This window comes from Callithrix jacchus, chromosome 7 (genome assembly GCF_049354715.1).
Source record: "Callithrix jacchus isolate 240 chromosome 7, calJac240_pri, whole genome shotgun sequence".
Classification (NCBI taxonomy): Eukaryota; Metazoa; Chordata; class Mammalia; order Primates; family Cebidae; genus Callithrix; species Callithrix jacchus.
Window position 1 is genome coordinate 76,934,991 of NC_133508.1, and position 13,129 is coordinate 76,948,119.

The following is a 13,129-nucleotide window of genomic DNA, read 5'->3' on the forward strand; positions in this document are numbered from 1 at the left end:
GCACCGGCTGAGTTCTGCCCAGGGTTGCTTTCCACTGTGACAAGGCAACGCCGAGTTCTAATGCAAAGTCCCACAGTCATTGCACTCTCCTTCCCCCAAACACACAAATTCTCTCTCTGATCCACACAGCTGCAGCTGGGGAATGGGGAAGTAGTGGCATCAGCAATTTACGACTGTCTTTTGTACTCTCTTCAGTGTCTTTTTCTGTAATATGAAGTTAAACCAGGTACTGTGATTACTCACTGTATTTTTGGTTCTTATGAAGGTGTTTTTTTATATGGATAGCTGTTCAATTTGGTGTTCCTGTCGGGAGGACAATTGGTGAGGTCTTTTATTTTTGGCCTTCTTGCTTTGCCTTCCCATACATTAGGTCAATTTTTTTAAAGTTTTAAATCAAAGTAAAACATGCACATAGTTTTAAAAGTCAAGTAATTGTACAAGGTTTAGAATGACAAACAGTGATCCTCTAACCCATCTCTGTCCCTACTCCTCTGAGACAACCATTTCAACTCTTATAACTGTTTCTTCTATAATTTATATATTTACCCAAATGACATGCCTATACCACCGTGATTTACCTTCCCAGCTTTGTTTATTCACTTCCTGCTATGGAAGATGAGGATTTAGATTTCTTGATATATACTCCCCCAGACTTCCCTTCTCACATTTTCCTAGTATACTTAAACAATCATTTTTTGGGCCGGGCACGAAGGCTCATGCCTATAATCCCAGCACTTTGGGAGGCTGAGGCAGGCAGATCATGAGATCAAGAGATCAAGGCCATCTTGGCCAACATGGTGAAACCCCGTATCTACTAAAAATACAAAAATTAGCTGGATGTGGTGGTGCATGCCTGTAGTCCAGCTACTCAGGAGACTGAGGCAGGAGACTCACTTGAACTCAGGAGGCAAAGGTTGCAGTGAGCCAAAATCATGCCACTGCACTCCAGCTTGGCAACGGAGTGAGACTCGGTGTGAAAAGCAAAACAAAACAAAATAATATTTTATTAAATTAATGCTCAATGTTTATAATATTATGACTAAATGTTATTGACAATTGTGTTTTGTATTCATTGATTACATTTTTTCCTCACTAAACTTTTCATTTTTCCTCAAGTCAATAATTGCTCCACTTTGGAGTGCTTAATTTCCTATGAATCTATGATTAATTCATCTCCTAATCCTCTGACAGAAGAGAATTTCCTCTTAGTAAGTTCTAACACATCAGCTAAGCTATAAATTTCATTATTCTTGGCACTGTCCATCCCGAAGCTTCTGCCCTGCTGCTCTAAGCTGGAGGAGGCCTGCTGCTGTGGAATCATCACCCTGGAATTCCCCTTCACTATCAGCCTGGGGATAGCCTTCCTCTTTTTCCTGTGTTGAATGCTCTGTTTTCTGGATTTGGTGCTTTACTCTTGCTTGATTTTGCCTTTTTTTTTTTTTTTTTTTTAGATGGAGTCTCATTCTGTTGCCCAGGCTAGAGTGCAGTGGCGCCGATCTCAGCTCACTGCAACCTCCACCTCCTGGGTTCAAGTGACTCTCCTGCCTAAGCCTCCTGAGTAGCTGGGATTAGAGGTGCCCGCCACCATGCCTGGATAATTTTTGTGTTTTTAGTAGAGACAGGGTTTTACCATCTTGGCCAGGCTAGTCTTGAACTCCTGACCTCATGAACTCCCAACCTCAGGTGATCCGCCCACCTTGGCCTCCAAAGTGCTTGGATTACAGGCATGAGCCACCACGCCTGGCTTACTCCTGACCTCATGATCCACCCGCCTTGGCCTCCCAAAGTTCTGGGATTACAGCCATGAGCCACCATGCCCGGTCTATGCTGTCATTTTTGACAGTGTGCATGGGAGATGAACTGGTTAGGATTCCAATAGGAAGCATGCAACTAATGCAAAAGAGGCCAGTGAGGAGAGTTTAAAGAAGTGACCATTTTGCAAAGTGTGGGAAGGGTGAAAGAAAATCAACCAAGGGCATGATGTACCTTGGGGCAAGCAAGTGCAGATGGCTGCTGCCCCAAAGCCTGAAGAGGCCATGGGGAGAGTATGACCAGAACGTGGTATGAGCCTTGCTGTAGGAGAGGGACACCATCACAGGCATAAGGGCCACTGTCACAGACACTTCAGCTATCACTGGAGGTGGCAGTAGCTCTGCCAGTAGGGAGAGAAAAGAGAAAATAAATAGCTCGACTTCTCTCTCCTCCTGCCCTTTGATTTCCCACTGTTCTTCCCATTGGCTGAACACAGAAGCCAGCGTGCTGAGAAGCCAGGTGGATGCTGTCCATCAAAGTTGTCTCTAAGACCTCAGAGCCAGGTGAAGGGCTGAGAGATGATGTGGAAGGCGATGGAACACAGCCAGTACAGGAGGCAAGATTTTGAAACCTACAGTATCTGAAAGTGTCTTTATTCAACATTCCCTCTAGATTGGCTGGTACAGAATTCTGCGTGAGTAACTCTTTTTTCTCTCAGAATTTTGGAGGCAAAGTTTCATGTCCCCTGGCTTCCAGTGCTACTGTTGAGAACTCTGTCATTCTCATTCCCAATTCTTTTTCATGTGATTTGTTTATCCTCTCTGGAAACTTCGGATCTTGCCTTTCCCCTCAGTGTTCTGCCATTTCACGTTGATAGGCTCTGGTGTGGGGCAATTTCCTGTCATTATACTACAGAGTTCTTGGAGTAGGCCTTGATCAGTTATACTTGCTCAGTCCTTCATAAGCTCTCAAAATGCAGGAACTAGTTATATGGATGCCTACTCTTCTGCATCATCACCTGGTTGCAATACAACTTCTCATGTATGATATCTGGTCACTGCTATACACCTGTGGACAGTGCAGTGGGATTGCAATGGTGGTGAGTCATGCTGGGATTCAGAGACTGCTAGCACAAACAGTTTTACCTCTTCTCGCAGAGTCTCTATCAGTTCACAGTCGTGGAAGGTTTTATTGTGAAACTAGGGGAAAGAAGGGAAGAGAGAGAAGTTTGGTTAAGGTAGGGGGCACAAGTTGTCTTGAGAAAATTGGTGGGTTGGGTTGGCACCAAATCTCTTCCCATCAGGCTCCTTGAGCCTCTGTGGTGAGAGAAGGCATTTGAAAAGCTGGCCAAGGCTGGCATGGTGGCTCACACCTGTAATCCCAGCACTTTGGGATGTCCAGGCAGGCGGCTCACTTGAGGTCAGGAGTTTGAGACCAGCCTGCCCAACATGGCAAAACCCTGTTTCTACTAAATATACACAAAATTCGCTGAGTGTAGTGGTGGGCATTCGTAGTCCCAGATACTTGGGAGGCTGAGGCAGGAGAATTGCTTGAACCTGCAAGGCAGAAGTTACAGTGACCCAAAATTACACCACTGCACTCTAGCCTGGGAGACAGAGTTAGAGTCTGCCAAGAAAGAAGAAAGAAGGAAAGAAAGAGAGAGAGAGAGAGAGAGAAAGAGAGAGAGAAAGGAAGGAAGGAAGGAAGGAAGGAAGGAAGGAAGGAAGGAAGGAAGGAAGGAAGGAAGGAAGGAAGGGAGGGAGAGAGAGAGATGCTGGCCAAGCTGTCTTCAAGAACAACTTAGTGAGACTGCACACAAGCAGGGCTAATTTGGGGCCTAGATGACAATGGCACAGAATTGGGGAGAGGCCACTCACTCCATCTGTCTTTTTAAAATTAAACTCCACCCAGCCCACTCTCCATCTTTGTAAGGGACCAATGACTACTGAACACCTGAAATTCTGAGTAGTACGGATGCTGTGAGCATCAGGAAACAGTGAAACTGATAAAGACATTGGCTTCTCACAGTACACGCCATCAGCAATGGCAAATGGAGGCTCTTCCAGGAGTTTTAGGCTGTGGAAATGGATGTCTGGGAACTGGAGTAGGAGAGGAGGGACATGCGACTCCACCTCAGGGCTCATAGAGTTGGAGTAGATGATTGTTTTCAAGGCTGAACATGTGATCCACCACAAGGCAGAGGAGGATTTTAAATAATCATGACAAGTTGTCTACACTGAAAACAAAGTTTGAAAGTTGGTTGAAGAGAGTTGATTGAATGAACTATGAGTTCAACTATGAGTTCATTTTGAACTCGTAGTTCATTCAATCAACTCTCTCAATGCAGAGCTGAAAGTAAAACTGGGAGCATAATTATCCAGCTTTCTAAATGAAAGAGTCATTCTATAAGTGTTATCTGGAATAGGTAGTGACTGGCCAGTGAATCAGAAACTGATCAACATATGGCTTAAGAGATTTTGATTTCTTAGCTAGAAGATATACTAATGAGAGTTTCCTGTGGCAATAGTCCAAAAACGTTCACCGTACCTTTTTCTTGGTAGTAATCTGGGCATTTTACTACTGTGGTTTTTCTAATAAAACAGTTTTTATTTTGTCTTTATGTAAGTTGGGATTTCGAAATACTTTGATTTAAAGAAAAAGAAGAGGCCAAGCACAGTGGCTCACACTTGTAATCCCAGCACTTTGAGAGGCTGAGTGGGAGACCTGTTTGAGGCCAGGAGTTTGAGATCAGCTTGGACAACATAGCAGATCGTATTTCTACAAATAGAAAATAATTTATTAAATAAAAATTAGATGGGCCAGGCACAGTGATTCATGCCTGTAATCCCAGCACTTTGGGAGGCCAAAGCAGAAGGATTGCTTGATTACAGGAGCTCAGGACCAGCCTGGGAAACATGGTGAAACCCCATCTCTACACAAAAATACACAAAGTTAGCCAGACATGGTGGCATGAGCCTGTAGTTCCAGCTACTCAGGAGGTTGAGGTGGGAGGATATCTTGAGCCTGGGATGTTGAGGCTGCAGTGAGCTATGTTTGTGTCACTGCACTCCAGCCTGGGTGACAGAGTGAGGTCCTGTCTCCAAAAAAAAAAAAAAAAATGGTCCAAGGCTGTGGATATCCTCCACATAGACATTGAGACACTGAAAAACTCAACAAGAATATTAGTAATAATTGATCAAGCAGGTGTTGAAGAAGTATGTCGTGTTTTTAGCCTCAGAGTCTTTGATCTGAGGATCCCATGAATCCTCAGCCCAGGTCTAAATAAGGTGGGTAAGTTCCCTTCCCTACTGACATGCAACAAAAACATAGTGGCCAAAGTGGTAGAGGTGAAGGCCACAACCGAGTTTCAGATGAAGAAGCTGCTATGTCTGGCTGTGGCTGTTGGCCCTGTGAAGATGATAATGAGCTTGTATATAACATCCACCTGGCCAACAACTCAAGAACAATTGCCAAGGCATCAGAGATTTATATATTAAGAGCACCATGGTCAAGCCTAGGAGCCTGTATTAAGCCACATTTTATTTATTTTTTTTTTCTTTTTTTTTTTTTAATTTTTTATTGGATTATAGGTTTTGGGGTACATGAGCAGAGCATGCAAGACAGTTGCGTAGGTACACACATGGCAGTGTGCTTTGCTTTTCTTCTCCCCTTCACCCACATTTGGCATTTCTCCCCAGGCTATCCCTCCCCACCTCCCCCTCCCACTGGCCCTCCCCTTTTCCCCCCAATAGACCCCAGTGTTTAGTACTCCCCTTTCTGTGTCCATGTGTTCTCATTTTTCATCACCCACCTATGAGTGAGAATATGCGGTGTTTCATTTTCTGTTCTTGTGTCAGTTTGCTGAGGATGATGTTTTCCAGATTCATCCATGTCCCTACAAACGACACGAACTCATCATTTCTGATTGCTGCATAATATTCCATGGTGTATATGTGCCACATTTTTCCAATCCAGTCTATTATCAATGTAAGCCACATTTTAGACTCATGTCTATAACCTCAGCACTTTGGGAGGCCAAGGTGTGAGGATTGCTTTAGGCTATGAATTCAAGACCACCCTGAGCAACATAGCAAGACTCCATCTCTATTTCAAATAATTTTCTAAAAGTGCACATTTAATAAATTCTACTGCCACACACAAAAAAAGATAAAGATGAGAAATTATCTGGAAGCTGCGTACTAAATGTGATGTCAGGATTCTTCAATTCATTCCAAATTTCTGAAATCTATTAGATACAATGCTACCAAACTATGCTCAGTAGCCACTGGGACAGATAGAAAATTCTATAACTAATGTGAAACAGTTTTATGATAGGATAACATGTATGTGATAGAATAGAGTGAACATTTTTGCAAGACTTGTCAAAGCAAAATTCAAGAAAAAAGTGAAAATTTAAAAAAAAAAAGACCAAAAAAAAGTGTACTTAGGAAGAGCAGTTTGCTTTGTTTATATCCTCAGACCCTGTGCTATGCACTCACTTTACTCTGCTATTAATAATAATAATTAAAAGAGCTAATGCTTGATGTATCTGTTAGGATAGGCTAGCTTGTACAGTAGCAAACAAACAAACAAAACTCAATGGCAACACAATGCTCATTTCTTGCTTATGCTGTTATCCTTTATGGGCTGGCAGCTGGCAGAGAGCTGTTGCTTATCAGCTACACAGAAATCCAGGCTAATGGAGTAACCAACATCTTCAGCGTTGATGGTTGCCATGCCAGAGGGAAAGAGAAGCAGAAGAGTCTCAAAGCAGCAGCAAATAGATGCTTCAGACACAAAGTGATACATCCTTTCTGTTCAAACTCATTGGTCTTTCCCAATCACTTGAAGGCCAGGAAATAAAATCCTACCGTGTTCTCAGAAGGCAAAACGCCAGAAATATTTAGTGAAGAGCACTAATTGTTTGTCATTCACTATGTGCCAAGGGCTGTTCTAATTATATTACAGGCATTATCTCAGCTAAGCCTCATAATAATCTTGTGAAATAGCTACTATTAATGTTATCATCATTCCCATTTTATAGATGAAATCACTGAGGTACCAAGAGGCTAAGTAACCTGCTCAAAGTCATGCAGATAATAGGTGGTAAAAGCTGAGGACTAAAACATAAGCATTCTTGCCCCAGAGTCTGTGTGCTTAACCAAAAAACCATGAGATCTCTCACTAGGTGGAAAAATTTGAGAAACACTGCCATAGGCAATGGAGAGCCACTAAAAGATTTTTAAGCAGGAGAGTGTGATTCAATCAGATTTGGCATTTAAAAGCTCCCTCCAAAGAGCAGGGTGAAGGATTAATTTAACCAGATTTAGACTAAGGCAGGAAGGCTATTTGCAGAGTGAAGGGATGATGATGAGGAGGGCTTGAACTAAGGCACAAATCACCATTCACCACAATTAACAGGGATTTTTTTTTTTTTTTGGAGACAGGGTAATGGGGTACATTGGGGGTTGGAGGGGTGATTTTTATGATGTTGCCTAGGCTGAATTTCAACTCCTGGGCTCAAGTGATGCTCTGGCTTCAGCTTCCTGAGTAGCTGGGACTACAGGTGTGCCGCCACACCCAGCAAATGGTTAATCTTGATTGTTTGTTTCAACTGAAAATAGTGATGGTAATACCTATTTGAATGGGTTTTCTCTTTCTTTCTTCCTTTCTTTCTTTCTTTTCTTTCTTTCTTTTTTTTGAGACAGAGTCTCACTCTGTCACCCAGGCTGGAGTGCACTGGCATGATCTCGGCTTACTGCAACCTCTGCCTCCCAGGTTCCAGTGATTCTCCTGACTCTGCCTCCCGAATAACTGGGATTACAGGTGCCTGCCAGCATGCCCAGCTAATTTTTGTATTTTTAGTAAAGACAGGGTTTCACCATGTTGTTCAGGCTGGTCTTGAACTCTTAACCTTGTGATCTACCCTCAGCCTCCCAAAGTGCTAGGATTATAGGCATGAGCCACCGCATGGCCTGAACTTGTGTGTTTTTAAAAGTGAGGTTTCCTAGGCCTGACTAGAAGGGAAGAGGCTTAGCTAGAAAATTCAATTGTTCTGATTAATAAAGTAATAGAGGTCGGGCACAGTGGCTCACTCATGTAATCAATCCCAGTACTTTGGGAGGCCGAGGCAGGTGGATGACAAAGGTCGGGAGTGCAAGACCAGCCTGGCCAAAAGGGTGAAACCCCGTCTCTACTAAAAATACAAAAATTAGCTGGGCGTGGTGGCATGTGCCTGTCATCCCAGCTACTTGGGAGGCTGAGGCAGAGAATTGCTTGAATCCAGGAGGCGGAGGTTGCAGTGAGCCGAGATTGCACCACTGCACTCCAGCCTGGGCGACAGAGCAAGACTTCGTCACAGTAAATAAATAAATAAAATAAAGTAATAGAAATGTTTGGTTTTCCTCTAATGAGATGAAAGCTTTGAGGGGATCCCGGGTACTTGGGAGAAAATAAATAAATGGAGGAGAGTGTTTCCCTAGAATTTAGATAACTCTTTGCATCTGCTTACCATCTTCTCTGATTCATTATTTCCATGGTAGCCGGAGTGATTTTTTTTTTTTTTTTTTTTTTTGAGACGGAGTCTCAGTCTGTCACCAGGCTGGAGTGCAGTGGTGCAAATTGGATCATGCTGTTTCCCTCTCCCCTAATGCAGTGCCTGATACTTACAAATTTCTTAGTAACTTTGTGCTCAGTGAATGAAGGCATGAAAACACAAGCCAGGTGGCAGGTGGATTCCTAAGGAAAAGGACAGCCAATGAGAAATTCTCTGTAGCAAGGGTGGCTTTGGACAATGATGCTTAATAATCATTTTAAAGTAGTTGCGTGATGTGTTATGCTTTAATCACCGTCCCCCCACCCTTCCCAAATAACGTTCAGTAAAAGTCTGCTACACAAAAGTCACTGTTTTGTGAGAATTTAAGAAATGGAAGAAGCAAACTGTCTGGGCACCAGGCCAAACAATAACCAAAAATGGTGGGAGTCACAGAGGAGAGCTAGAGTATTAGTGGGAGCAGGTATTCCAAGTGAGAGGTGACCAGAGTCCTCTGAAAATCTGGGGAGGGGGTGACGTTCCTGTATCCTGGTACTCTTCTATTTGGCTGTTGGAAAAAACAAGCTGGAGGACTTTGGGTTATCCACAACCCTCAGGTTACATAAGGATGATAAGTATTTAATTCATAGGGTCGTTGTGGGGATTATATTAGGATAATTCATATAAAGCGCTTAATACAGTGCCTGGCGCATAGTAAGAGCTCAGTCAATGTTAGTTGTTGTCTTCCTTCACTTTCTTCCATTCCCTCCACTCCTTTTCTACCAGGCTCCATTCATTCTCTTCCAAGGACACGCAGGGGGAGTGCCCACCCCTTCCCTCCGCCCCCACCCAAGCCCCGCCCCCCGCTTCTCCCCGGATTGGTTCCCGAGAGGCGGAGCCGAAGGAAAAGCCCAGTGCGGCGCCGTGGGGGCGGGGCGCATGCGCGGGCTGGGCAGGGTGGAGGTGGGGAGGAAGAGCTGCCGGAAGTAGGTTGCGGAGGTGGTGGTGGAGCTGGTGGCAGCTGCCAGGGAAACCGAGGCGCGGGACACACGGCCAGCAGATAGGCCGGCCGGAGGGTCATTTCTGCGTCAGGCACCCAGGAGGCCCGAGGTCTGCCTTTGCCTCGGCTGAGGGTCCCTGGCCCCGCAGCCTCTCCTGGACGCGGGCCTGTCCCGAAGCCCGCCAGGGGGCGCCGCGCAGAGGGGCTGCGGAGTGGGGGGCTGACGCCGCCGACCTGGGAAGGGGCGCCCGGCCACGCCGGAGAAGGCTCTTCCCGCTCAGGAGGTACCCCTGGGCGGGGCACTGGGAGTCCTCACCACCGGACTGAGGCAGGGGTCTCTGGGGGCGAGGAGGGCGCGTCGCCCTCTGCCCCCGCCGGCACCCTGGCCATGACAGGCAAGTCGGTGAAGGACGTGGATCGGTACCAGGCTGTCCTGGCCAACCTGCTGCTGGAGGAGGATAATAAGTTTTGTGCGGACTGCCAGTCTAAAGGTAGCGCATCCCACCTGGCAGGCCAGGGGTCCAGCTGGGTTGGGGTGGTTGAGGTGGGCTGCATGAGGAGGAGGTTTCTGGAGCTTAGGTCGCTCAACTCGGCTTATAAGTGGAAACGCATGCTGCGCTTGCAATGAGCCTGCTGGGCTTTCTGCAGCTCGGGGATTGATGTGGGGAGAGCTTGCTAGAGCAAGTGTGTGTGTGTCGGGGAGGGTGGAGGTGATGGTGCAGGTGGAAGTTGCCTGGCGTGTTCAGGTGAGAATGTCTGTATTTGAGGGCTCTGAATGAGTTCTGGGCCGCTGTCAGTCTAGAGCGCCCAGCATGTCACTTGCAAAGCTGGGGATGAACTGCAGTGCGTTCGTGTGTGTGTGTGTGTGTGTGTGTGTGTATGTGTGTGTGAGTGAGAGAGAGAGAATGACGAGGAGGGGGAGGGAAGTGAGATGGCGGAGAGGAAAACTGCTTAAATGATTTCTAAAGGTGGTGATTGTTGCTTCCTGCTATTTGGTTAGCAACTTATGTCATTTTGCAGTCTTGCTAAGCTCTGACAAGAGTGCTTAGGTGGCTTTATGTATGTGTACAGTGGGAAACTGCCTTATGCAGTGTGACACAGTGCGGATTTCTAGACAGCCTAGCCCTGGCTTGTAGAGTGCGTTGGAGGCCTATGTATGAGTGGTGGCAGAAACTAGCCGATTCTGCCTGTAGTGCCGGATTCGTTTAATCAGCGGAGAAACAGGCAACAGGAATTCGTTGCTTCCATGGTGATCACACTTCTAAAGGTGAAATAGGATCATTGTAAATTGACAGAACCATTTAGTCTTTTTTTTCTGTGCCCTAAAAGATTCGTGATTTGATACAATTAAAAGGCAATGCAATAGGAAATCTTGGTTATTAGTGAAATGTTGGCACTTGACATTTATACGAGCTTCTATAATTTTTTTCCTGTATTTTCTAATTCTTTTGGCATTTAATTGGAGGAGTTGAGAAAATTCTTTTCCCTTTGGTTGGGGAGAAATGGATAGTTATATTTTGAGGGCGACTATTAATTTACTTTTGTTCATAATGCAGTGGATTTGCCAGGGTTGTTTGCCGTGTAGTGTAGTAGGTATATTCTATTAAAGGATTCAATTGTATTTGTATTTATTTTGAGAAAGGAAGGATATACTTAATTGATGCTTTCACTTAATTATCTTTTATTTTTGAAAAATAAGATTATAAACGGAGAACAGGGGAATGATACGTAGACACCTAGTAATGTATTTTAGTGACCTTTACCAATAGATAAATGGAATGTGCCATTAGGAAAATAAGTTCCTAGAATTCTTTCCTGAATTTTTGCATGAGCAATAATTCATTTTAAAAAGTATTTTGGAATCAATTTATGTTGAGTAGGTTACTTTCTTATAGGTTGATTCTCGTTAGATCTTCTGTTAGATCTATGGGAAGATTAATTTTATCTTAGGAGTGTATCTTGGCTTTATTCAAATTTTCTTATGTCCTTATTTGACAGATCTTGAGTCACAGTGAAGCAACCCACTGGAATGAGCATTGCTGCAGTTGGAGAGTCAGATTCCATTTTGATGATTAGAATCACCCCCTCCCCCGTTTCTCATATTACTCTTATACTTACTCGTATTCCAATAAAATATAGCATATGGAAGAGAGAGGCTGATTCACTACTTCTTCCTCCAAATTTCCATTGCTTTTTATTTATTTTTATTTATTTTTTTGAGACAGAGTTTTGCTCTTGTGGCCCAGGCTGGAGTGCAATGGCATGATCTTGGCTCACTGCAACCTCCGCCTCCCAGGTTCAAGTGATTCTTCTGCCTCAGTCTCCCAAGTAGCTGGGACTACAGGCGCCCACCACCACGCCTAGCTAATTTTTGTATTTTTAGTAGAGTTGGGGTTTCACCATGTTGGCCAGGCTAGTCTTGAACTCCTGACCTCAGGTGATCTACCTGCCTGGGCCTCCCAAAGTGCCAGAATTACAGGCGTGAGCCACTGTACCCAGCCCCAAATTTCCATTGTTTTTATTAATAACCTTACTGGGGATCAGATTATGAAATACCAGAATTCTTAATAAGAACTAGTAACTGCTGGCTTGTAAACTTTATTAACTACTGTTAATGATAGAATCTTGGATCCTCAAGCCATTTCTTTTCAAAAGTTAGTTTTACATTTTCAGGAGTGGCTTGAGTGACTTGGTCATTGTATTAAAAATGAGATGACAATGGGTCAGTCATCTTTCAATTATGACAAATAGGCATTTGTTGAGACCTCCGTTTATGCAACTTATGAATTATCTATGCCATTCCACCCCTCCAAGTCCTCTCTTTTTCCCCTCCTATTTTCTAATTTTGGTTGTCGTAATGATCATTTGGACAACTGTCAGATGGTTGAAGGAAAAGACATTTGCATCAATAGATTGTTCCCTGTTAGCTCTGATAAAAAATACATTTCATTGGAGGAGGAATTTCAAAAGTGTTGGCTAAAATGAGATTTGGATTTGAGTTTACTTACCTGTATTCCTGTGTCCTTTCCTAAAAAATTGAAAGTTAACTGAATATGGTGAGTGATTGCTCCTCTATTATCCAGTTTGATGATGTGGCACAGACTATAGACCTATGAGCAGGTATTTTTGCAATGTCCCAAAATAACTCTTTGGCAATGACTTTTATTTTTAAATTCTTATACTTATTTAGGAACATTTATTAATTGACTTTTAAGATATGTGATTTAAACTTCAGAATAGAGGCTGGGTGTGGTGGCTCAAACCTGTAAACCCAGCACTTTAGGAGGCCAAGGAGGGAGGATCACTTGAGTCCAAGAGTTCAAAACAAGCCTGGTCAACATAGTGTGACCTTGTCTCCACCAATAATTAAAAAATTAGCCAGGTGTGGTGGTGTGCATCTGTAGTCCCAGCTACTCAGGAGGTGGAGGCAGGAGGATCACCTGAGCCCAGAAGGTCAAAGCTACAGTGAGCTATGATCGAATGCCACTGTGCTCCAGCCTGGGCGAGAGAGCAAGACCCTGTCTCAAAAACAAAACAAAACAAATAAACGTCAGAATAGAGAACAAGCATGTGTTCTTTTTACTTAGCATAAGTTTTGTTGATCCTGGGGTTTTTAACTTGCTTGAGCATGAGTCTCACCAGTTTCTGGGACCACTAAGCCATTCCAGTAATTTCAGTGTGGGAAAGGAAACTACTTTGGTACTGCCTTTTAAAGAAATGCTGTGATTTGCTCTAGGCTCAAGATGTGTTTTCTTCATTACCCAAAGCCCTGGGGTTAATGTGACTTTTGGGGTGAACTTTTGGACTGACTTAGGTAGTGATAGAACAGAGGACAAAACTGAAAA

At 44.1% G+C, this 13,129-nt stretch overlaps 1 protein-coding gene across 10 annotated transcripts in view; it reads left to right on the forward strand.

Moving 5' to 3' along the window:
• The first annotated feature begins 9,279 nt into the window (after positions 1 to 9,279).
• The window catches only part of SMAP2 (small ArfGAP2), a 49,359-nt gene continuing 45,509 nt past the window's right edge, over positions 9,280 to 13,129 (forward strand). For all 10 annotated transcript variants that reach the window (XM_078331340.1, XM_078331344.1, XM_078331339.1 and 7 more), the window contains exon 1: positions 9,280 to 9,775. Coding sequence is in view for 2 of the 10 variants with exons in the window: in XM_002750655.6 (XP_002750701.1) it covers positions 9,673 to 9,775 (103 nt within the window). In the remaining 8 variants the exon portion in view is untranslated. The remainder of the gene's footprint in view (positions 9,776 to 13,129) is intronic.